Here is a 26,289-nt window from a genome sequence, read left to right as displayed (position 1 = left end):
AGAGGAACTCCACAAGGGTGAGAGACACATGCAGATCTCCCAGGAACACCCTGTTAGCATCTGGGAGTCCAGGATTTTAAGCTGAAAGAAAGGAGGTTTAGGGGAAGGAGTAAAGGGTGGGAAAAGCCCGGGGTAAGCTCCACTGCCACAGCAGCCTCAGTGCTCACCAGCATCAGCACACTTTAGGAGGCCGTTCTGCAGCATCAGGATCCCTTGTCCAGGATGGACCATCTAGCAAGGAATGGCTACTATACCCACAGCTAGTTTTTGAGTGCCTCAGATGAACATAGCAGCTACTTACTCTCTTACCAGGGTCTTCACCTGCTACACAAATCAACTCTTTATTCTGCTTCAAGATTTCTGAACCAAAGGTGACTACAGGCTACCAGGTCACTAAGACGACAGCAAAACCAATGCAGTGAAACTATTCCTCTGCTCTTGTCTAGCTCTGCCACTGCAGCAGATGTTTGACCCTTACAGCAAGGGTGTTCTGACATAGTTGGTAATTGGACTCTGACTCAGCTTCATAGTCAATTTGTTATATACAATTACTACTGCTGTTTAAGCAGGCATTGGCATTTCTGTACAGAACAGGACTTGTAGTACAGGTCTTTTGCTGGTCATAACCACCACCTACACGCTTTGCCTCTAAGGTTTACCACTTTCTAACATCCCAGATGTGCCCAAGGACCACGTATGGTTTTCTAGAGCTTCTACTTTTGTGAGATCTACATTCTGCTAGGTAGCTCTTCTTACAAAGTATCATTGGGTCATTTATACCAAAAAGCGGAAGCCAGAGAAAACACTGTGGAGTTAGTCACATAACAAGGTTTAAAAAGGCACATGAGAAAGAAGTGTGGGGAAGCAGAAATTTCAATGGGGAAGAAGCATAATCCCAACTTCTTTTGTAATGTTGGTATAAAAACAGTAACTGAAACCAGCAGTTTGATAAGCCCATAGAGACTCCTGCCACAGCCTGCTGTACAGAGTGGAATGAAAACCCTTGTGGGAGAGGACTTTATTTCCTCCTAAAGCTCTTCATTCTCACATGACATTTCTTCGATTTACCAATTCATGACTAACCCTTTTCCCTAACAGTCACCTGGTTTGTTTACTCTTAGCTGCTGCTACACCACCTCCTCTTCCCAGAGCTGCTAAAATTAACACTGCAAAAGGTTGAATATCCTTGAATGAGAATTAGCTAATACTTCAGGTAAACCATAGGATGCACGTGTGCTTACAAAGCACCTCGTAGCACAAGAACCAGAGTGATGACACCTGCAAAAGTGCCTTCCATAAGCAGGCACAGACAGTAACACAAAGAAAAGTAGAATATTTACCTAAAGGAGGTGCAAACCCAGAAGGATATTACCTATTATTTTGTCTTTCAAATGCAAGAGCAGCAAGCACGTTTTTATTTCTTGTTTAGATACAACTAGGTTTTGAAATGGAAGCACTAAAACCACTACTAACCTTAGCATATCAATCTAGCTGCCCCAGTTCAGTAGTTTTCTTCCAAATCTGAACCCTCAGCTAGCACCAAGGCAGTGTTCACATGTATTAAAAACAAGGTTATAGAAATACACAAAGTCCTTTAGAAATGGATGACTCTGATGGCAACGACTCCAAGACAAAGGTTTTTCCACCCACGCACACTCAGAGGTCCAGTAAACTAAGCTCTTTGCACTTTTCATTCAGCTGGCGTCCGAGCCTTGTTCTGCAGGAACCCACCCTGATACAGCAGTCTTGCCAGACCCAACAAGCATTGAATGTTTTCAGCATTCCTGTACTAAGGCTCAGGAGAAGCCATTAGATTACAGAGATTAAGACCATTCCCGCACAGACAAGAAAAGCAACTTTAGCCCTTTTGGCTGGAAGAGTCAGATGATCCCTCCCTTAAGACGTCATTATCCAAGATCCCTTCTTCTGCTGTGCCTCATCCTCCTGTCAGTCTGCAGCTTAAACCCCTCGCATTTCCAGTCACATTTTATTTGCATTTACAGCTATGCAACACGCTAAAGCAATTCCTCTCCATCATCACCTCTTCGGATGTTTAGATTATCTCTTTGCTAAAGAAGAGATTCATCTGGCATCCTAGATGAAGATGCTTTCCCTTTACAGACAACTGTGTGTCTCCAGCAACTATTTGCTCCAGCTTTCCTCTGCAGCTTGTAGAGGCTAGTTAGGTTCACGATGTGTTTCGCTGAAAATACTACTGAGCCAAACTGCGCCTTTTACTTGTGCCTACTGATGGCTGAATGGAGTTTAAAGCAGACTGGCAGTTTGCTCTTCCTTTAGCCAGGCACTTGCAACTACAAAACCACACTGACTTGTAGCTGTGGTGTGTATGTGTACATTATACACAACATATAGCTGGGAGGAAATCTCTCCTCTGTAAACCTCCTGGCTAACCACACACCTATAGAAATAACAGGTACAGAAGAGGCAAAAATAAATTTACAGGATCAGGCTGATGGATAATAGAAACCCAACACATTAAAAAGCAAATCCAGGGAACTTTAAATATTTCCCCCACATACTAGCAGTAACTTTGATTTTTGCCCACCTAGCTGGAAGAAACAGAGTAAGAGGAAGGGGCAAACCATTTATGTAAAAATACAATTATAGCAAGGTGTCCTTAAGGAATTCTGTAATTAAAAATAGTATGCAAATACAGCTAAGTGACTAGCCTTCTTTAAAACACACCTACTGCAGCAATAGGATTTTAAAAAAAACAATGATCAGGCTTTCTTCCAAGGGCAAATTAAAGTAAACAAACTGTACATTTCAGGAATGTTTTTCTGCTCACCATCAGTTCACTTCTGGGAAGAAAAAAACAACAAAGCATTTCTAGTATTAAAAAAATACCCAAAACAACATTAACTCAAAAAGAAGAAGGAAGAAAATAGAAGAATGCAGGAACCATATCCAAAAAGTGAGCTCCTACTTCACTCCAACTGACATACACAGTTATATATTTCAGCCCAAAATTTTGAATGGGGTATTATAGAGTAATAAGAGATAAGCTTTACTGTGCTTATTTCTCTACCAGTTCATCATTCTTTCTCTTCTTTTACATACAGAGTTACAACCAATTTGCCAACACAACGCTGTAATTGCAGCTACAGCAAACCTCACTTTGGTGAAGAGCTCTTGACCTAGCGGAAAGGGCTGGAGACACCCAGGACTGACCCACGCCACTCAGCTGAACTGCCCTGTTGGACTGAACGTCCAACCATCTGCTCAAAGTTTACCTGGAAAGGTGAGCTTCATTACCCTTTACCTTGGGGTTTGTACAAAGGTCTGTGCAAAGGAAAAAGATTCAGCTAAGAGTGGTAAAATAGTTGATCAGAAGGTTTTAAAACTACAGCAAGAACCTGAAGCCTAAAAATATTCACAAATATTCACAAAAATGCGTGCCCCATGTAAATACTGTAAGCACGTTCTAAGGACTGAGAATGGATTCACCAGCCCTGGAAGTATTTAGGAAGCATATCATGTTTTTATAGCAAAAAGCACATCCTAATTCAAGCCAGAAATCAGTTCTGGGAAGTCCTACTGTTTCTGTTATACATCAGATTACATCAGGAAATCACAAATGTCCCATCTAGTTTAAAGAACAGTTGGTAACTGGAGCTTAAGCAGTATGTCTTTGGGGATGGAAGGAGTATGTGGTAATTCTGTACTGCACAGTTAAATAAGAATTCAAATAAATCACTGAAACCAGCAAGGCAAGTCAAACAGAGCTTTCAGTTTTCGCTTGATATTCCAATCATGATACCTCTTCCAGGTATCAGTGGAAGCTGATAGCAGCTCGCTATAAATTCCTGCCCAGTCTCCTTTATCAGGCCTCCCTCTCATACACACAGGGGAAAAATATCAAAGAAATATTGCCAAATGATAAACAAGTCACAGAAAATTAATTCCAAATCCTTGAGAATATTCTGAAGGTAAACCACAAGTCTTGTTGTTAGATTATAATCTAGAAATTGATTAGAATTGATAGCCTTGTTATTTCTACCCCTTAGAAAATATCTGACAAGCTTTGAACATATCAAAACAACCTTCATATTCTGAGGTTCAAAAATAATCCATTAAAATGACCATTTTTGGAAGCAACTGAGCCACAACTCTCGTTGATTTATTACAGAGATCTGTACTTCTACCAAGGTAAAGGAATGCTTGTCTTCCATTTTTCTCATTTTAACTATCCTGTCTTACAGGTCAGCGGTTCAGATCTGCTGAGAAAAAAATCCCAAAAGTCTTATGGGTGCCACGAATGACAGTTTTGTCTCATATACACACACACACACACACACAGATGCACATAAACTCAAACAAGTAAGATGCTCTTATCTTTATTTCTTACACTACTTACCAGTAATTCATATACTGTTAAGAGATGTGTTTTAAGACATATTACTTGTTGAAACATACTTGTTGAAACAGCTGCCAAGGAACTGTATCAGTCACCCCTTCAGAAATCTCTTCTCTACAATTACTACTAGACAAAATCAACCTATTGCAACCACATTCAGGTGGGGTTAATTCTAAGATAACCTGCAGATGTCATCATCAAGACTTCAACTAAACAGCTTTTGTCATGTAGTAAGGTACATTGTGAGGAATGCAATGGGGGAAAAAATACCCAAGTGACCCAGAAACCCTGGGAATGCTTTTAATTCCTCCTAGGAAAGCATCAGCCCACATGCTATCCGCACATCAGTGCATCTCAAAATTCTGATGCCAACTTTTGCAGTTTAGAGAAGTCTTATTTCAGCAGGCTTAAGCCATTCCTTTCCACAGACCATTAATGTTATACTTACGTAAAAAGTGTTTTTCCAGTAAGGCTATTTCCAGGTGACCTTTGATCTCATTCAGTCTGTCAGACTCCGTTCTGTTAAAATCCTGGACTCCTGAAGCCATGATGATGGTCCCTGGACCAGCCTATAAGAAAGCCAGAACACACTGACAGCTCAGAGGCACTTTTTTTTTTTCCCTGTCATTTAAATACATCAACTTACTTCTGGGGCAGTAAAGAAACAGCCACGTGAGAAACATGCAAGTATCAACAACTCTGCATGCCTCTTATTCAGCATTAAATTACCAAAATAAATGAGTGAAAGCTAATCAAATGCACAGCATCTCTCCCTTGTGAGTTTACAAAACGCAGTTCTGCAGACCTCAGGGAACTACAGAAAACAAATATATTTTTCCCCCCTTACCAGTTCTGCCGCATCATCAGTTAGCCTTTCTTCTTCTGCTGATTTAAAAGGCATATTCATACTATCCCTCTCCTCCTCCTATTAAATTAACAATCAATGCAACATACTTTACATATAAAATTGTGAAGCTAGCAAAAATAATACTTTTCTAGATATTTATCGAGCTACTAGAAAACACATATTGTATATTTTAATATCCATTTGTGGAATATGTAATTCTGAAGACCACGGTCTCTCTGCAAGGAAGGGGTTCCCCCGCTCCACCTCCAGCACATCCCAGTTACTGCTGAAGGGTGTCGCTGGTGCCCAGAAGCTCCTCCTGGCAGGCCAGCAGAGAGGGGAGTCAGGGGATTGTGTGTCTTGGCAGATTTACCAGCACCCCTTGAATGAACCTGGCACTGGAAATACTGCAGAACGCAGGCATTGAAGAGCAATTTGATTAGTTAGGAAGAGCAGTGACAACCTACCACCTCCACAAAGTGAGCCCAGAAAAACCCCAAGCCCACACAGCAGAAGGCAGGAGATGCTGCCTTTCTCTCAAAGTGGGCATTTTCAGACAACAGGGGAAAGGATGGGCGAGGGCATCTCCTGGATAATGCTTGTTCGGGCACTGTGTGCAGTACCCACCAGGTACAAAATGTCTGTCAATGAGAATTACAGGAGCTTCTCCAACAGCTTATACTCAAAACCGATTACAGAAGCCCACATCTAAGAAATGATCTCAAGACAAAAAGGGATTTATTTATCTATCCTAAGCATTCCCCCACCCCTTGTTCGAGCCCAGAAAACATATAGGAACTGTATTGCTTTCCAAAGTCAGCTTGCATACATTTAACTATGACACCTTAAATTATATACATATATAAAATCAACTAATCTACAAGAGAGTTAATTAAAAGACATCTTCTATGTTTTAGGAAAGATGTGCAGAAAGCTCACTGACAGCAAAGTACTTTCACTGTTGGGAATGATTTGCACTTTTCAGATAAAACAGTGTGGAGATACCTATTAAACATCTGTTTTCTTGCTTGAGCTGAACAGATGCTGAGTTTAAGCCTCAGAATTTGTCTGTACAGGCAAATTAGCACTCTACAGGCGTATACTGCACGGCATTTACCTAGCACCAACTCCCCACCTGGGCTTGCTCAACACAGTGCCAAGCAGAGATGCTATTTCCAGTCCCAAAAGCAACACACACCCACACAGCACTCTGCCAACACTGCTGGCTCTGATGAGAAGCAAAAGCCCTTAGCTTAGCAGCAGCCCTGTGCTGCTTCCCATTTTGGAGCCAGCACAAACCATGCCATAGCGGAGACGGACAGAGGCCAGGGCAGTCCTCACACAGGAAGCTGCAGCACAGCATCCTCCTCCCCATGCTCCACGTGTCCCATTCACACCTGCCTTTAGACAGAGAGGTGCAGTAAGACGTGCCATTTGCAACCGCTCCTGACACTGCTGAAGAGTAACAGCTGCCTATTTTCAGATGAGCATGGGATGGCAATTAACCTCTGTGTTGATTTCTTATCCATACAACTAGGTTGTATTTATTTACACCAGAAGATTAAGTGTTATCACTTGCCCGACACTTGGAGAGCCCCAAGAAGGAAGGTGTGGCTGAAGTCGAACAGCAGCACCCTTACAACACGCTCTAAAGACAGGCAAAAGGAAAGGTTATTAAAATACAGATCACTGCCTAGGCAGTGGCTTTCTATACTGTATATATCATGGCTTTCTATACTGTATATCCACATCTGGTACCAAAGGACAATCTCTGCTACTAGCATGCAGGAGATCATATGGAGCTGTCTAAAGAAACAGTGCCACTGCTTAGGAATGCTCCCGGGCTCTGCGCATGTATTGGGTTTGCGTGGCAAGGTTTTGGTAGCGAGGGGGCTACGAGGGTGGCTTCTGTGAGAAGCTGCTAGAAGGTTTCCCCCTGTCCAACAGAGCCAATGCCAGCCAGCTCCAAGATGGACCTGCTGCTGACCAAGGCCAAGCCCATCAGCAATGGTGGTAGCACCTCTGGGATAACAGAGTTAAGAAGTGGGGGGGAAATACCAAGAGCAATTGCAGCCAGAGAGAGGACTGAGAAGATGTGAGAGGAACAGCTTTGCAGACACCAAGGTCAGTGCAGAAGGAGGGGGAGAAGGTGCTCCAGGTGCCGGAGCACAGATTCCCCTGCAGCCCCCGGAGAAGACCGTGGTGAGGCAGGCTGTCCCCCTGCAGCCCATGGAGGATGATGGTGGAGCAGATATCCACCTGCAGCCTATGGAGGACCCCACGCTGGAACAGGTGGGTGCCCCCAAAGGAGGCTGTGACCCCGTGGGAAGCCCACGCTGGAGCAGGCTCCTGGCAGGACCTGTGGCCCTGTGGAGAGAGGAGCCCACGCTGGAGCAGGCTTGCTGGCAGGACTTGTGAGCCCGTGGAGGACCCACGCTGGAGCAGTCTGTTCCTGAAGGTCTGCTCCTCGTGGAAGGGACCCATGCTGGAGCAGTTGGTGAAGAACTGCAGCCCGTGGGAAGGACTGACATTGGAGAAGTTCATGGAGGACCGTCTCCCATGAGAGGGAGCTCACACCGGAGTGGGGGAAGAGTGTGAGAAGTCCCGTCCCCGCCCCTACCCCGAGGAAGGGGGAGCGGCAAAGACAATGTGTGATGAATCGACCACAATCCAAGACAGCACCTGGCTCCTGCCCAACCAGTCCCTGGTCTCCAACCCCACACGTTGCAGTGGGGACAGGAACACAGAGACTGGGGTGAGGGAGAAGAGGAAGAAGAAAGGGGCTAGCACATATCTAAGCATTTTCAAGTTTTCATCCTCATTGAAGATACTCAAAGTATTTCACCAAGAGATGAGCTGCATTTCAGAAATCCATCTAGAGAGAGAACCAGCTCCACTTCTGTTTCTTCAGAGATGTTAAGTCATTAATTAAAGCCCAGGATACCTTGACTGTGCCTCTTAGGAAACAGGAAAAAGCCAAAGATGCCTAGGACTGGGGACTGAGTGATATGAGTGAACAGAACTCTTTCTGAAAGTTTCCAAATGTGTATCTGCTAAAGCACTGGACTCAAGAAGTCTAACATCTGTTAATGGGCTAAAAATCAGCAGGTACAAATCATTAAACTAACCCCAAATGGTTACAATGACCTTCTAAGTTAGAGAAGAAAGGAAAAAAAAACCCACTAAGGTAAAACATATGGCTGCTTGCTAAGAATCTAGGAGGAAGACCACGCAATTATCATGTAATGAAATGACCTAACCAGAGTAATAAGATATAGCAATACAAGTTTTGTGGAAAACAAAGCACGCAATTTCCAAAATCAGTGACACCATAATGCATTAATGAATACAAGTTAGAAGTGTTCAGAAAACTGAGCATGTCCAGGACAGTGATATGGGAGATATTTAAGCAAATGTTTCTCGTTCCAGAAGATTTTTCCCCACGCCAATACACCTCGTTGTGTCAAGAGGTGTTAACAGGCTAAAAATATAAGAAATAAGGTCTATACGTTTGCTGGAGGTCAACTGCCTGCCCTTGAATTCAAAAAGTACCTCCGTCTGAAGTCAGCATAACTGATTCAACCCACAAGTTAACAAAAAAATTATCTTGTATTAATTCCAGAGTTAACTGGGTAATGCTTCTTTCTTCTGTTGCCTCTGCAGGCTAGTTCTGGGACTTGGGCTGGATTAACTACACTTTTAACTTAACTACAGATGCCTTTTCTTGCTTCTGACTCACAGTAAAAGCCTTGAAGCCTTCCACAGATTTCTGCTTTTCCTTCTGCCTCTCTAGCTTTGACAGTATTTGACACAGGAGCCCTCTTAAAATGTTGGCAATCACTGCTACTTAGCCAAGACTGCGGCACAAGGCTTGGCGGTGCTTAGGAAGCCAGCGAAATGCCAGAGTTGAGCACGCAGAGTCAGAGCCAGAGGGGTTAAAGGAAGATTTCTGATGACGACAAATTGCCTCTAACCCACTATCAGAGTTCAGAGTTGCTGATCCAAGCCACATCCAGCTCCGGATCTGAAAAACCACATCTACCCACAAATTTTTTTTCAAGCCATTTGCAGTTCAGGCTTTTCATAACAGCACCTCCCAACCTGAGAGCTCTCTGCCTTCCCTCCCCAAAACCCCTTCATCCAGCGAGCTCCGGGATTTTGTTTTGTGCACCGAGCACCAACGTCACCTTCACTGTACAGCCACAGAAAAGGTCTAAGTCACTTCTTAACTGAGCAGATACAGATCTGTCCTCTCCATCTGCAGCACAATACATCTTCAGCATGATACACAAATTAACTGGCCAACTCCTTTTTTTTATTTTACTTGCACAACATCATACACAAATTATTTTTCTCTAGAAATATCTAACAAAATGCTGGTCTCATTCCTAGGTTTTTATTAAATAAAAGGGGAGCAGTTCTCCAACACTGACGATGGATAGCAGTGAGGACATGGTGTCCCAAGCCCAGGGACATAACCATCCAGTCACTCTTCAGGGCCTGGCAGTGGCCGGGACACTACACAGGGAGGAGGTTTTAACATACATTCATTTGAGCAGCAAAGGCAGAAAAGAGTCAAGTAGGGCCTCTAGCAATAGGACAAGGGGTAATGGTTTTAAACTAAAAGAAGGTAGATTCAGACTAGATCGAAGGAAGAATTTTTTTTACAATGAGGGTGGTAAAACGTTGGAACAGGTTGCCCAGAGATGTGGTAGATGCCCCATCCCTGGAAACGTTCAGGGTCAGGTTGGATTGAGGTCTGAGCAACCCGATCTAGTTGAAGATGTCTCTGCTCATGGCAGGGGGGTCAGACTAGATAACCTTTACAGGTCCCTTCCAACCCAAACTATGTTGTATTACTGAAGAATCACAGAAAACTACATAGCTTGCCTAGAGAGGTCAGTCTCCCGCGTTTCTCAACTGACACTTCATGTGCATTTTCTTACTTCAAATTATGAAAGGCTTCCCCGTGGCTGTTGCATTTACCTGCTGTAAGGAAGGGGAAACCCAACAACACTGCTCAAGAACGAAAGCATCTGCATGAAGAGTTAGTTAATCCTTAGTAGCAATTCTGGGAAGCATATCCATATTGGCAAGCTCCTAAAATACAGATACATTTTACATAGATTTTAAGAAAAATCTAGTCCTAGCCAGGTTTAGAGACTTTAATATCTTATCTGGAATGTTTGCATCATGCTTTACACCTTCCAATCATTGTAAATGAGGGGACCGATATAGAAGTGTTTAAGGTTTTAATGGACATGTTTCAGGAAAAGCCAAACTGTAATGGAACAGCAATTAAATTAATGTTTTCTGTATCACAATAACTCAGATTTAATCCTAGCACACTGGCAGGGAGCTTGCATAAGTAGATTAGACTGGTTTCAGCATAGTGTGCCAGGTATGACAGTGCTTCAACTCGCAATGCTCACTGCCAGGTTAGTGCAGAACCTCCACAGGTTTAAACACAAATTTGTTCTTTTCCCTTCTCTGCCGAAAGGGACATGATCCTCCTCTGCACTGAGTTCATCCATATGCCTGTAGATAGTACTGAACATTTTCTCCCTTTTATAAAAACGGGACATTTGTCACATTAAGAGTACATAAATTCATCTATAATACAAAATGATGAGACATAAGTTAAACTGAGGCAAATCAAGCCAGAACTGGCGAATACCAGGGTGATCTATGATTTTCAGGGCACAGTCCCCCTCCCTGAACACTTGCATCTTAGCAAATCAACTTGCCAGAGCAGTGTTGTAAAGCTTTTTTTAGGTACAGAATTGCGATCTAGCAGGAAGGAACCCACGTTGCATCTACAGAATAGGAAACCATGATGGCACTGAATAAAGGGGACTTTAATTACCAAGCAAGCAACATTACCTGAGCTTCCAATGTCACAAAAAGACAAATCCTAGTAAGTTCACAATTAAGAAATAGGAACGGACCAGGTTACCCCCTCCACCTATTTTGTGATTGTGGTGTTTTTACAAAACAATGTAGAAATAACATTGCTGCATACAGTGCTGAATGCCCTTGCTTTAAAAAAAAAAAAAAAAAAAAAACCAAAACAGTCAACCACCTATGGTAAATAGGAAAGGGAGGAAGAAATCTGGGAAGCCATTCAGGAATTGAAAGAGATTCTTAGCAAAGAGATTGTTAACCAACACAGCTGTCTTGGCAATGATCTGATTATCACAGTGTCCAAGCACACACAGAGACCTAAGAAAGTACCTGCTATCCAAGACATACCTGGTAGTCAGGGCACTTAAATGAGAGGGGGGGGAAAATACCCACACAAACAGCCAGCCTGTAAATTGAGACCAAACTAGCTCAAATTAAGACTAAGATACCTTTTGAACAAGAAGTCTCAGAAACCACTGAGGAGAATTCAAAGGAAAATAACAAATCCTTCCAACCTCAGGGCTCTTCTACCAGGAGCTGGCCGTGTGCTTTACCCAAACACAAGTCAGGACATTTATTATTGAACTAAATAGGTACAGCTCACAGTTTTAAGATAAAGAATACACAATGACCTCATCTGCCCATACTTTCTGTCCTTCCACCAGGTATAAATTTTGCATGTGCTGCTTCAGTAAAACATGTGAAGTGTTGGGACTAAGTCCCACTGCTGTATCTGCAGCCCAGGACTGAACGTTCACTTGACTTGTTGGAGGTGTGCAACACAGGATACTCTTTGCAGATGGTCAGGGCTCTGCAATCACAAGCTTTTATGACAAGGCTTTTTACTCTAAAAAATCTCCATTTGTGGCAAGTTTTTGCATACGCTTGTCAAGTTCAGACACATACATAAAGAAGAGGCACCTAACACATTTCTAAGTGCATTACTTACCCTGGAGGCACAGTACAGAAGGGCCTTTCATTCATATGACTGTGCTGTACTGTTCTGATAGACAGAGATCTTTCTTTAATGGCTCTGTATTGATTAATACAACACAAAGGCGGGGGTGGGGTGGGGTGGGGGAAGAAGTAGAGAGGGGCAGAGAAGAAGTCTTTGTCAAGTGAATGGCTGACAGTGGAGTCAGACACATCTACATATTGCAGATGCAATAAGGGGACCAGGACTCAAATTCTGCATGACTATGCTCAGTTCCAAGCCACCAATCTTGATCTTTCAAGCCCATGAGTTCTGTACTCAGATTTTAATAGAAACAGTGAAGTAACAGAAGCAGAAGCACAGTACAGCTCACATCTATCTGAAAAGCCACGCAGACTAACTTCAATTCATGCACAAGAAGCACACTGACTTTTGCATGCTTTCATCAGCTTCCAAAGGTATTAAACAGGAAGAAACCAACAAGACTTGGTCTTCTCATGATCAGTGTAATGCAAGTATAATGCTAAGTTGCTTACAAAGCCTATAAAAGAAAACCACCCTATATAAGTCATTTAAGATTTCAGTTTTAGTCACTGAATTAAAAACAATTCAGGCACAATTCAACCATATGATCTCAATAAAAAACAGGAGAGAGAATTCAAAATCGCCCTGTTCATACAATCTCAGCCACTATTTTAATGCTGACTTAAATATACAAGCATTACTTTCTTTACTACCAGCACCTCTCCAGCACAGGGGATTATTTCTTCTCCCTTCATTTTATAGATGGGCAGCAGCGCTTAGCAGGCAGATGTCTGTGAGGGCCAAGAGCTAATCCCCCAAACTTCCCATCTGAAATTTATCCCCTTATACGTCAGACCTCTTTCCTCATAGAATTCTGCTTATTTTGCTCATATCTTTAACACAGCTGCTGCTCCAAGGCTGTTCCAGCATCACTCTGGGTTTGGAGCTCCCAAACATCAGAGGTAGGGCAAAACAAGTCTGATGCTGTTGCTGCTTTCCTCTCTCCCTTTCTCCCTGTTTTTAAAGAACTATACTCAACTGTATTACAAGGACTTGGATCACGACAGCCTACTTGTAACAGTACATAACCAGCCAGAAAGCAGAGTGTTTCTCTTCAAATTACTTTCTCAGCACACAGAGCTCAACAATTTGAGAAAACAGAGACCATCACCGCAGATGTGTAGCCGTAAGACTTTATAACTAGCCAAAACTGTAGATTTACCTCGCTATTCCCTCAGGAATACCATCCTGGAGCTATTATCCTCCTGCAGAAATACAGAAAATAGTATCTAGGGTTTAAGACAGATCTTTCTGTAGTCTCTAGCTCTGCCATCCAGATCCTTCTGATTAGATACAAAGGGTATTCCCTGCTCTCCACACATAAGTATACTGCCTTAAGTTTAAAGAAAATAAGCCAGTATTTACCTACAAAAAACTCTGAAAATACCATGTTGGAAGGGCAGCAGCACAGATTAGTCCCAGTATACACAATACATAAGTCTTAACAAATGACAGATGTCTTCAGCAGAATAGGAGCAAAGGAAAGGCATTCAACAGACCTTCCTTGTCTGAGGAGCTTGAGGATTTGCAAACAATAGACTTTTTATGATTGAAAAATGCTCTGTCATTACCACTTGTTTGTTCCATGATCATAGGAAAAAAATTCTGGCAAAAGAGTTCCATATAAGCAGGACTGTATGTGATAGCATACAAGCCCACTTAAATTAAAGAAACCTAATAGCTACAGAACAGGATACAAGCTGCCAACCCCAAAGGAGATGCTTAAGCATATACAGTTTGAAGTCTTTTCATTTAACACTTGTGGTGAGCAAGCCCTGTGCTTCTAAAAATGAGGTTTCAGACAACTGCCTGACCACATTTTGGGGATAAAAACTGCACAGTGAGTTTCCAAAGTCAGTGGCACAAATTCTGAGTTCCAAGTCACATAATTTAGACTGTAGCACTCCTAGCTCAAGGATCCACAGCCATTTGTAACAGTTAAAGCAGGATTTATTTATTTTTTAACCCAATATTTAACTTTTCCTGAAACAATGTCTTTTTAAAAGGTAGGTCTGTTCGAGTGCTTCTGCTTACAAGCACCAAAAGTTTTAGCACATGAAGAGTCTTGCTCACCTCTTGCATAGGTTTAAACCAGCTCTATAAGGATAGATACATTACTGGATATAAACAGTGCTGTGAAGAACAAGGTGGTGTGACCCTCTAACTTTAATGAAGCCACCAGAAGTCTTATCCCCGCAGTCCTGGCCAGTGCCATTTGAGCAGATCTGAGCTGCTCAGACTGAAAATAAGTTTTTCCTTCAGATCCGTTCATTAGTAATTCAACAAAACAAATAAAAACCAGACAGCATTCAGAAGCACATCCAAGATTAACAAACCTGTGAACACACAACATCTAAAATCAATAGTAGGGACAGGGAAACCTAATACTAAGAAATTAATTTGATCTTTCCACAAAAGGGAAGCCTAGTATCAGAAGCTTACTTTCTAGTCCACAAATCTTCAAGTGTTAAATCCAAAATATGGGGAGAAGGAATTATTAATTTCTGTTATTTTTCTGCCTGACAACTGTATAACATAATATAACGATACTTTAACCAAGTACTTACAGGGTCTCTCAGCTCTTCATTGTCTCGAGTTGACGTTCGAGGTATTTTCACCGGGATTTCATCTCCACATTCAGTGTCTGAAGCATTTGGAGACTCTGCTAAATCAAGGAACTCATCTCTCTTGTGACCTCTGAACCTTATTTTGTCCAACTTCTTTAGCATGTTCAGCACTGCACTTTTCTGCTTTACCTTAACATGACGGTTGGAGTCTCTGCAAGAAACAAGACATCAAGAGTATTTAGAAAGCTTGCAGTAAACCTCAATACATGCATTCTAATCGCTAACTACTTCTAACAATCTTTCAAAGGCCCTCCTGCCACTGGAGGAAAAACATGCTGCAGCTTAGCTTTTTAACAGGCATTTTTTTCCACAGTGTAAAAGATGCATGGTTTGTTTTTCAGTAGTTGATGATTTACCATCTTCCCACACTATTATGGCCTCTTTCTCACGGCTATTTTTAAAGTCAGAATGAGCACAAACTAACAACCTGCACTCCCCAGAAAGACTAGGAAGTCAGTTCCTAACAGGTTACTTGAAACAAAAACAAGTTTAACTGATAAGTCCACATCCTTCAACTTTCTGATACTTCTAATGAAAGACATGAAAATCCACTAAACTTCACAATCAATCTTTAAATGCCCAGGAAAACTGGAAGCTATCACATCTCCCTACTACTTCAGGCTAAGAAAACAGAAAGTACCAAGGGTTTAATGAAGAAAGCCACCAGAGAGATCCATGCAGAAGATCCCAACAAAAAATAGAGATTATTGAAATCAACCATAAACCACATTCCAATGCACTGCCAAGATCCTTAAAATTACCACTACTGACAATCTTGTATGCCTTTTGCTAGATTTCTATTACTCCCTTTGAGACGCAAAGAAGAATACCTTTATTAATGATGCTTCCACATTTTTTAAAACTAGCATGACTAAAACTTTACTGTAAGAGAAACAGTGCAGCCAGTATTGTTGAACGTGCAGGTGCCACAGCATCTGGAGCAACAAGAAATGCCCAGAGCATTTCACTTCCAGAGACAGTATTTGACATGAGCAAAACTTAAATTATAAATCATAAATCATACTGGGAGAAGCATTTTGCTTTTAAAAGACAATAGAAGAAAGCTTAATTAATGTATGTAAACTCATTGTAATGGTAGCTTTCCAAGACACTGTATCGTATGAGTTCTGGTTTAAACCAGACCTGCTGAATCAGTCTGATTCAATGCTCTACATGTATCTCACACTGTACCAAAAGGTCCCAAGGCTCCATCTTTCGGGGGGGGGGGGGGGGGGGGGGGGGGGGGGGGGAAGTTAGTTCCTTGGTCCTGCCACCCCAGCAAGCTACCGCTCTGGCAGTTTATAACAAACCACACACAATTTTCTCTCCTGCAAACTCTGTTCCTCAGCTCAGAGCGTTCCATTTGGAGGGTGCCGCAACGCTCTCCCAAATGGACTTCTGGAGTGGTAAAGATACTGTTACTTGATACTGTTACTATCCTTTTTTCCCCTACGGTCAGCATTGCTCTCTCTTCATTAAAAAACATACTCAGCTTCATGGCACATCACCCCAGGCCCTGGTGTGAGATGAGAAAGCTAAAGGCAGGTTTAGACATGCGCCACTTCCGGTGTATAAATAAGGAGCAAGACAAGAGCCTTTTGCTACTGACTCCCACAGCCTTTGCACCTGAGGCAATTCTCACCTCCTAACACAAACCTCTTTTTAACAGAGCTCTCCATCTTTCCCTGTGAATTCTCCGCTTACCCTAACACTTTGGCAGTGACTACTCACACCAAGTTCAAACCAGATCGTTCCCTTCAAAATCTGCCTTAGTTTGCATCTCTGCCAAGGTTTATTAGCACCCTTCACTTAAACACAGAAGTTTGAAACTAATACAAATCCCCTGTAGTGCAGCTCACAAAAAAACCCCACAAAACTCTTCCTTTACCAGAGATGCTTAAAGTTGCAGCCCTGTATTTAATATTTCACTTAAAGAGAATCACTTGTGGTAACTCACACAAAGGTTATTCTCTATGAACAGCTTTTCTTTGAAGTTCTATTACTTGTCAAAGCTAAGTTTAAAATAGAAACACTTCTTGCTCATTCATTGACTATTTGATGAAGAAACTTGTCAGTTATCACATCCAGAAATATCTCCAGGCCTTACTATTAATAGTAACTAGAGAACAAATGCTATCAGGGAAGTTTAAACCTCCGATAAGCACCAGCACAATTGTATCACGCTCCCTCCCATCTCAAAGATCTCCATCTATGTTCAACTAGTTTTGCATACCATGTAAGTCAGACCTACAGCAAAGCAGTTGTAACCCAAACCTTGTTTGTTTCAACATACATGCTGTCACTGCTAATGACACAGCTATACGAAGAAATAGTAAGGATGGTAGAGTGCTATACCTTTTCCAGTCGGCACTTATCAGCCCGCAGCAACAGAGAACAAGTGTGCATCCCAAGCCTTCTCCATCCCTCTTACAGATGGAGCAGTTAACTCAAGGCTGCAGATGAGCATCGCTGTCCTGGGCAGAATGAGGAGTCCTCAGCGTTCTCCTGTTAAAGCCACATTTATCCACCACTCCCCAAAGACCAGGGCTCGATGTGGACCTCTTTAGTAACCTGGCATATAGAGCACTTCAATGGAAGTTTCAAGATCTGAATTCAGTTTTCCCCTTAGAGAGGATTCACATTTGCTTAGCACACCAAAGAAGCAAGAGGCAACAAAAACATCTTGAGACAGAGCAATCTCCAACCCTTCTCTTCAGGCTTTGCCTTCAGGCAACGAAGAATGAAAGACCCACAAGGCCAGTGAAAAGGCCCAACGGTGTTACTACCTGGGCTGGACTCTGGGAACGTGAAGTCTTAAACTCCAGCCTCCTCTAAGGATGATACATGTATTTCAGCCCTAGGTCACAGAATAATGTGGCCAACAGATGTACCCATGAACACATTCACAGTATTTTTCACTAGTAAAACAGATGTGCATACCCTTAAGTGTGTTACCACCTGGTCTTTTAAACATACAAACCTTTCTTTAAAGCACTAACAGATACTCCACTGAACAGTCAGCTTAAATTCTGTGACAGAGGCTAGCAAAAAGAGATGTCATCAGTGTTAATACTTTTAAAGCATTATTCAGTACATTGACCATTAAAAGAGGAAATAGTAAAGAATCATGTTCCTAGGCATTTTTTAAGTGCTTTAAATACAAGAAGCTGTTATATAAAAATATCTGCTCAGTTATAATTTAAAAATAATAAGATCATTTTGTCTAAAAATGGTTTTGAGTGTACCAGGCTCCCAGATTACTTACAGTTACATTAGATTAACCTAAGCAAAAACCTAAGCTTGCCAACAAGCTCCTATAGAAACTCATTATCTGGCCTCCAGCCAAATGCACAATCTAAGACAGGCTTTTTATGTCAGCAGCCTGTTCTTGCAACTAGCAACTTTTTTTTTTTTTAGCTAAAGATCAATAAATATGGCGACATTTCAGCAGTTTCAAGCTCACTAGAAAAAAAGCTTCTCAGAGACATTGTATTCCAAGTGGCTTGGGACAAATTTAGATAAGCTTGAGGAAGCTTTTGTAAAACCCAAGACCAGAATCTGATCTAGAATTAGCTTTATTGTAAAACAGCGTAGCTAAATGTCAAAAACACTTGCTTCACCATCATCGCTATTCATCCTCTCTCCCAACTACCTATCCACACCCTGGCCTCAGCTGGTTCGGCTCTAAGTTTCAGGCTGTTTCTAGTATCTCCCCGTACCAGCAACATCAAAACCAACACAGTTTTGCACATGCGGAGCTCAGAGCACGAACGTAGACCCACATCTCCTTCTGCTTTCAAACTAACCATAAACAAATATTATGAAATTATAATAAAAATACTACTTTAACTGCATGCGTTGTAAACACTCTCCCAACACTGTCATACATGTGACAATAATTGTTCTCACTACCATACAACAAACAAGCTATAAATAATAATTAAGACCGGTATCACGCTTGCAAATTATTAACTTGAGCACAATAAAATCAAATCCATGCTCCCTAATCAAGTTTACCTCTGCATACAAACACCCTACCATTAATGTAAGCAACAGGAGATCTTTCCCACATTCAATGCTGTAACAGAAAGTGCTGCAGAGCACAGTAAGGCAGACACTGACTCTGCAAGACTGATTTAGGTCCAACTTCGTTGCACCTCAGCCAGATCTAATAATACTAGCAGGTCCTCTGTCGTAATATAGTAAGGGTATCTTACATTAACATGCTTACAAACAAGGCTATTTGGGCACCCAGGTTTTTAAGAAGGTGGCTTTTATTTCTCTTGTTGCAGTAGCAGAGGTCGAACGAGCAAAATTAAACACCAGCCTGTAAAAATTATCCTGAAGTCCCAATCCAGTAAAAAACTAGGCAACAGTTTATGTATACAGGGCTTGATTAGTGACAAAGGTGTATATTTTCCACACTTAAAAAAAAAAAACCCAACAAACTAAAATAAACTTTAAAGGCTTTTTTATTAATTGCCATTAATATCTAGTTGCTAAAGCAAATCCTTCAAGGCTGAGGTTTTATTCCTTTTACAGAGGGCCGGAGAACAGATGACTTTATTTGGACCTAACATGAAAACCCTCAATTAACCCCCAAATAACTGTCAGACATTCAGTTTAAGCGAATAATTCAAGACTCAAAACCCCAAACCAACACCTGCACACATTCCAAACTTATGCTAAGTAGAGAAAAATCAAGTTTTCCCAAACTTTCACATAAAAATCATAAGGAGATCTAGCACAGCATTTTCTGCCTATGTTTACAGAGAGGCTTCAGCAAGGGGACAACCAGCTGCTGGGGAATGACAAGAGCCAGCCTGCCAGCGTAGTCCAGAGAGGTATCAGTTACGGGGCTCGCTCCTATGGACATCCCACCACCCCTTCGTGCCACTGCTCCCCCCTGCTCTGCTCCTGCATGAACCTGGAAGAGGTTGGGATGCAGAAGGGAAGAGGGAACTCAGGGAAAGGCAGCACTCAGTGGACCACTGCTGTCTGAAATCCACCTTAACTTGCCCCAGAGCCTCCTATAAGTGGCTTACAGGTTTTGGTTTTCTGTTGTTGCATCTGGGTTTTTTTTAGAGAAGATGCTGAATTAGCCTGGTAGACTGGGCAGAGATTGAACTGCTAAATCTTCACATGTGCTTTGCCGGAGACTCTGCTTTGCAACACAGCAATTCAGTTTTCCATAGCTGTTAAAAATGCAAACCCAACATACAAAGTCAAACAGCATCGCCTCAGCAAGCATTCATCTGGAGCCTGGGGGGAAAAACAATGACAAACCCCACTAAAACATCATGGATGAAAAGGCCATACAAGACCATGACACAGCAAAGTAACCTCTAAAGCACCTGTGTTCCTTTTGCTAGAAAAATGGCATTTCAGAGAGCTGAAGATGACATTGGAGTTTAAGCAAACCTAGCATACCACTAGTTCTCATCTTTACACCCCATCTCCTTCACATTCTCCTTTCAATCTCAAAATATCTTTCTGCAGAAGTCTGAGGGAAGAGCTCTGGTATCCAAGAAAAGCCAGGCTGTGTGTGGATGAACAAATACAGACATGGTGTCAACACCAGGATGTTTCAGTCTTATCATGACTGGGAGGGACATGCAAATTGAGGGAGTGGAAAGTATCAGGGTTACGTTAGGTATTCATTACTTCTTCACTGAAATGCTCCTGCGTATCATCCTGAAAGAGTTGACAGGAGAGCAGGAACACAAGAAGATACACTCATGCCATCCACATACCAACTGATACTGAAAACAAAGCTTGGCGTGTTTTTTTCTGACATGTCTAACTAGAACTGGAAACCTCAGTGAGTACGTCTCAGCCTACACAACAGATCCACGGTCCAGCTCTATATACTGCTCTGTGCAAAAAAATTCCCTCTTGCTACATTATTTTTCCCTCCCAATTTCTCATTTTAATGGACAGAATCTCGTCTCAAGTCACTGTCTGAACATTTTGTACTTATTAATATTTAAGAAACTAACCAAAGAAAGATCAACTGACTGCACTTGAGAGCTCCTTGTCTGCTCAGCTTTTCTTTCCACTGTGCACACACTTCTCCCAAATTGCTCTCCAGAAGGCTCACATCTATGAAGAAAGCCAAACCCTACCCACAGCATCTCTTCTTGAGCAACAGAGAGCGGTTTTGTATAGACAAAGTTGGCATCTTTCAAGAAAATTTTATATTAAGCTCAACTCAACGAGACACTTAAGCACATAGAATGGACAAAAACCTCACTCAACGCAGCCCTTTCACAAATGGTGCCCATGTGAGACTTACGTCTCCCAGGACTACGCAATACGCTAAGCTCTCTGTACAGAATGATGTCATCATTTCCCATTGGAAACCAAGAAACGGCAACACTTCGGGCCAAACATCCAGTTGGACTGGCCAAGAGCAGCTCACAAACACCCTCCAAAAGTTACAAGCATTGTGCAAGTGCTCTCAATTTCCGACTTCAATAAACACGCAGAGCTTGACCTTCAGAGCTGAGCTTTCCCCATGCTCAACCCATCACAGGTTCATCCTGAAATTAGTCACTGCCTTAGCGTCACAGTCTGCTAAAGTCTCCCTGCAATTGTGTCACCCGTGGCCCCAGGGTCATAACATGATGTAATGCATATACAGAGCAAACTGCTTTCTGGTTTGAGTATCACCTACTAAAAGTTCCTAATCCTTTCAGAGTCAGGGGTCCTTAAAACTCTAGGGATAGACTAGATAGGGGTAGACTTGGGGACAGACTTGGTTGGGGTTTTTTGCAGGAGAGATGAAGTTATCTGTTAGGCTACCTATGGTGTGGAGAAATATTACATTTAGTAATTCAGGTTTACTTTTCCCTTGAGTTTAAAGGGAGATAAACAAAGAAAATCCCACCAGAATCATCTCTCTTCTCTGTATTATGAACTGCTGGCAGAAGCAACACTCAGTTAACGTGGGTCGGAAATGAGCAGGAAGTTGTGCTTCAGTGTCGCAGGATTAATTAGATGCAGCTATTAATTAAGCATCAACTCAATTTAAATTGTCCACTGACTGGGGGGAGGAAAGGAGGAAAAAAAAAGTGGAAAGCCATGTAACATGCGCTACGGTACAGCACAGGGACTGGCAACAGAAGATCAACACACCGATCCTGCCTGCCAGTGGTGAGGTTGTCACAGCAACCATAATGCAGCTTCATGAATATGCATTATGCTAAAATCTGTTTTTTTCCAAAAGAGACTAACATGTCATTCAGCTCACAACATGAAGCTGCCTGGGAGACGAAGTGAGGTTGTACAATAAAAGCGACTTGTATTTAACACCTCCAGCTCGGCTGCTGCAGACAGGAGGGGTTGGAGGAAGAGGGGAGGCACAGCACATGGCCGCAGGGCTCTATTCTGTACCTGCCTCAGCCAGACGGTACTTCAGACATATCTGGCAAGTGTTTTCAGCCAGAGGTTCCCAAAATGAGCTGTACAGCCACTGCAAAGTTTCAGGCCTGTGCAAGGCACCAGCCGTAATCCCTCAGCCACCTGGGGACAGGCCCTTCAGCAGGCCAGAGCAGGAGGCACCTCCAGGGACTCTCCACAGGAGGGCTGGGAAGGGGGAGCTGCTACTCCCGCTGCTAGGAACAGTGCCCAAGCCACCGCAAGTGTGGGGCCTTGGCTTGATCATCACTGGAAAACTGTGGGTGCTGAGGAGGGAGGCACCAAAAAACTCCAAATCACACACACGTAGCCATACAGGTCACACACATACCCATACAGGTCACACACCAGTGTGTCAAGAAAGAAATGAATGACAGTGACTACTTCAGCTGAGTAGCTGTGGGAGTTGTACTTTGTGGTTAATCCCTCACTAAACATCACACTGGAAACATCACACCTCCAAAAACACACCCCTTCCACAAACACGTTGACACCCTACACACCTCTGTGTCTCTTTCATCATGAAACCTAAAATTAACAAGCTTTGTTAAATTAATTCCTCTGTAAATTGGGAATTTTAACTCCTAAAATAGGAAGATAAAGCTCATTTTTTTCCTCAAGACACAACATTTACTGTGCCATCTGAAGAGCACCACCAAAAACCCTGCAAGAAAAGGACTTTGCCCGCGGAGAGGAGCTCAAGCAGCATGCACGGACAGGAGAGGCCACCAGTTCAAGCCATGGGGCAGCAAGTAGCTGCTCAGCACTTGTGATTGCCAGCTACTCTGCCCGGTGAGCACGGCAGATACCCTGCAAAAGGAGTAGCATGTTGTGATAGTATTAGAAGCCTATCACCCTCCAGGTGAAACCCTCCCTTCCCGATCACCCATCACATCCCCCCCTCGCCGCCCCCGTACCCCTACTGCGTACCTATCCCCATCCCAAATTAGCCAAGCCAAGCCTGAAGCTGACTTGATCACAGGCTGACACCAAGGGAGCAACCCTCGTTTCTGCCATGGCCTTTATGTCACTTGACCACTCATGCAGTTTAGCAGCTCATTGCTGATACAACTAATTTTTGTGTTTGTTTTCTGGCAAGGTCAGTCTAATCAGAGCAGACAGCTATGCAGCCTCACTCGTGGTTGCACAAGCAATTAGAGCTCTTGTGCCTCCCTCACAGAAAATGCTTCTGGTCGTGGGCAGAGGGAGAAAGCATCCTTTTACAGCAGCCACCTGCGCTTAAATCAGGTTAAACGACCGCAAAGCCTCATCCTAAAGACAGTGTTTATGAAGCTGCCATGAGGCACATTTTAGAAATCAGTCCCACGCCAGAGCTTCAATCCCTCCTCTGAAGGATGAGGAAAGAGATTGTCACAGCTCAGCATTGACTAAAGGCTTTTTTCTGCTTCCTCACTCTGAATTTTGTCTACTAGTCAGGGGAGCCAAGGGCAAAGATGGGAATATGAACTTCACCAGCTCAGCAAGAGCCTCTGTGTTGAAGAAGGCTGAAGCAGCTCAGGTCTGGCTGGTCTTCAAGCAAGAAGCTGGGAAGCAGGGGAAGCACTGCCATAAGCAAGCACCACAACTTCTGCCTATAAAACCAAAGGGACATAGGGGTGATGGATGGGGGGGCAGGATGCAACACAAGTAACACAGGGTAAGATTAGACTATCCCTGCATATATCTCCTCTTCCCCTGTTCAAATGGAAGTGCAAGCAGCCAAGCTTGACATAGCACTCAGAATAAAGTTGGCCTTTTACAATCTGCTTTACAATAAACATTTAAAGTCAGAAGTACACACACTAGCATGGAACATCTTATTCAGATTAATAAGTACATTATGGAAAGTGATCACTAAAGTGTTTAGAAAGCATGAGCCCTGCCAGCCCTGAAGAAGAATTTTAATTCTATCCTTTCAAGTAAAAAAAAGTGCAAGTTATTGAGACCAATGCAGTTCTACCTGTCCAATGCTGACTGCATTTTTCATATTCTAAACTGCACGTTCATCATCTCTGGATACAGATAAATCAGAGAATGGGGGTACTGCTAAAAATAAAGCACACTGTGGAAACAAACGATAATCTAGGCTTCTAGAAAGACACTTCGAGAGCAGCCTTCCAAGGTCTATGCTGAATGGCTTGGGCCTGCCGTGCTGTGCTGGTTTTGGCTGGGATAGAGTTAATTTTCTTCACAGTAGCTAGTGTGGGGTTGCATTTTGGATTTGTACTAGAAACAGTGCTGATAACACAGGGATGGTTTCGTTACTGCTGAGCAGTGCTCACACAGAGCCAAGGCCTTTTCTGCCTCTCACACCACCCCACCAGCGAGGAGGCTGGGGGTGCACAAGGAGGTGGGAGGGGACACAGCCGGGACAGCTGACCCCAACTGACCAAAGGGATATCCCATACCATATGACGTCATGGCTCAGCATATAAAGCTGGGGGAAGAAGAAGGAAGGGGGGGACATTCGGAGTGATGGCGTTTGTCTTCCCAAGTCACCATTACATGTGATGGAGCCCTGCTTTCCTGGAGATGGCTGAACACCTGCCTGCCCATGGGACGTGAGGAATGAATTCCTTGTCTTGCTTTGCTCACGTGTGTGGCTTTTGCTTTACCTGTTAAACTGTCTTTATCTCAACCCATGTTTTTGCTCACTTTTACCCTTCCAATTCTCCCCCCGATCCCACCAGAGGGGGACTGAGCGAGCGGCTGCATGGGGCTGAGCTGCCAGCTGGGGTTAAACCATGACGCATGTATTTCTTGGAGAGGTCTCTCAGCAGCAGGCAAGCATTTCATCTGCTCAGGGTGACTGCTCATAGATCACCCAGCAATCTTCAGAAACAGAACACAAGTATAAAATATGGTCTAGTTTTGAAGAATGACTACATATTCTTTTTTTTGATAAACAAAGATTTCACCTTGGTATTCATAAAAAAAAAAAAAGGAAAAAAAGATGTACACATTTGAATCAGGACGTGATTCACAGTAACAACTGCAGCTTGACTGATCTCTGCTGACCTCCACGCAGTGCAGGGAACGTAGCTGAGAGCGTGCAATCCATGGCTGAAAGAGAAGCCTGCCCCAGCCCTCACCAACACACAGCTGCAGTGCCATGCGTAGACAGCTTCCAAGTTTGAACAACACTTCACATGTGCTACAGTGCCAAGCCACCTATGCATTATGTTCTCACTCATGGCAAGACCATACAGAGGAAGTTACTAAAGCTATCAGGCAAGAGACCACAGACCTACAACTGCTGTGTTACATGTGCGATGATAATGGTTTTTGTTCACAAACCAACCACAGGGCCACATTCATAGTCCCCAAATCATTCAGCTATCAGGACACCTCATTGAGAACAAGGCTAATAGCCAGAGTACAGCAAGATGGTCTATCTTGAGGGGCTTCCTTCAATTTAGGTAGACAATTCAGCAGAAGCCAACGTTAACAGCTCTGTAAGCAAGAAACAAAAGTTAGCATGAAACCACCTAGATGTGAGTTTTCAGAGGAAGATTCCCAGGATGCAGTGATTTTGTGTAAACACTTCATAATTTGCTTCTGCAAGCTTTAACTATTCTACTGCTGGTTTGAGAATCCATTAAGGCTCCAAAATATCTATGTTGCAAAAATAAGCCACAAAAACCCAGGTGTTTGAGATGTCTGTCATTGATTTCTGTAGTCAGCACAGAGCCAAAGGAATTGAGTCTTTTACCAAACCCAGCAGCTCTCCAACCATCATACAGTCATAAAAATAATTTTAATAAATCAACATTTTTTAACTTTTCCCCTCATGAGTAAAGAAGTCCAACATTTTTGGTCCATGAAGAAGAACTACAAAGACATAGCTAGCTCATACCAAATTACAACCACTACTATAATTAAGAATCTTTAATTTCCTTCCTATATACTGGCATTGAGCTTATAAAGAACGTCTGTAATCCCCAAATCCCGCACATTTCCATGCAAGAAGCAGTGCTGCTGCTTATTCTGTTCCTTCTCCCTTCCTTCCAAGAAAAACCTGAAAATGCTCCTGAAGTTGGTGCTACAGGCACAGAAGGGATAGGGCAGGAAAAAAAATAAAAATAAAATCACTCTG

The 26,289-nt window shown here is 42.8% G+C and overlaps 1 protein-coding gene across 1 annotated transcript in view; it reads right to left on the bottom strand.

Moving 5' to 3' along the window:
• Positions 1-26,289, bottom strand: part of GRAMD4 (GRAM domain containing 4) — an 85,449-nt gene that overhangs the window by 44,590 nt on the left and 14,570 nt on the right. Inside the window, exons 2-3 of the mRNA XM_054825857.1 lie at positions 14,715-14,925; positions 4,827-4,947 (exon numbers count right to left, since the gene is read on the bottom strand). Of these exons, the coding sequence (XP_054681832.1) occupies positions 4,827-4,947; positions 14,715-14,925 (332 nt within the window). The remainder of the gene's footprint in view (positions 1-4,826; positions 4,948-14,714; positions 14,926-26,289) is intronic.

Source organism: Grus americana, chromosome 1 (genome assembly GCF_028858705.1).
Source record: "Grus americana isolate bGruAme1 chromosome 1, bGruAme1.mat, whole genome shotgun sequence".
NCBI classification, from domain to species: Eukaryota; Metazoa; Chordata; class Aves; order Gruiformes; family Gruidae; genus Grus; species Grus americana.
The sequence above is the reverse complement of the archived record's forward strand: the minus strand, read 5'-3'. Positions and strand labels throughout refer to the sequence as shown.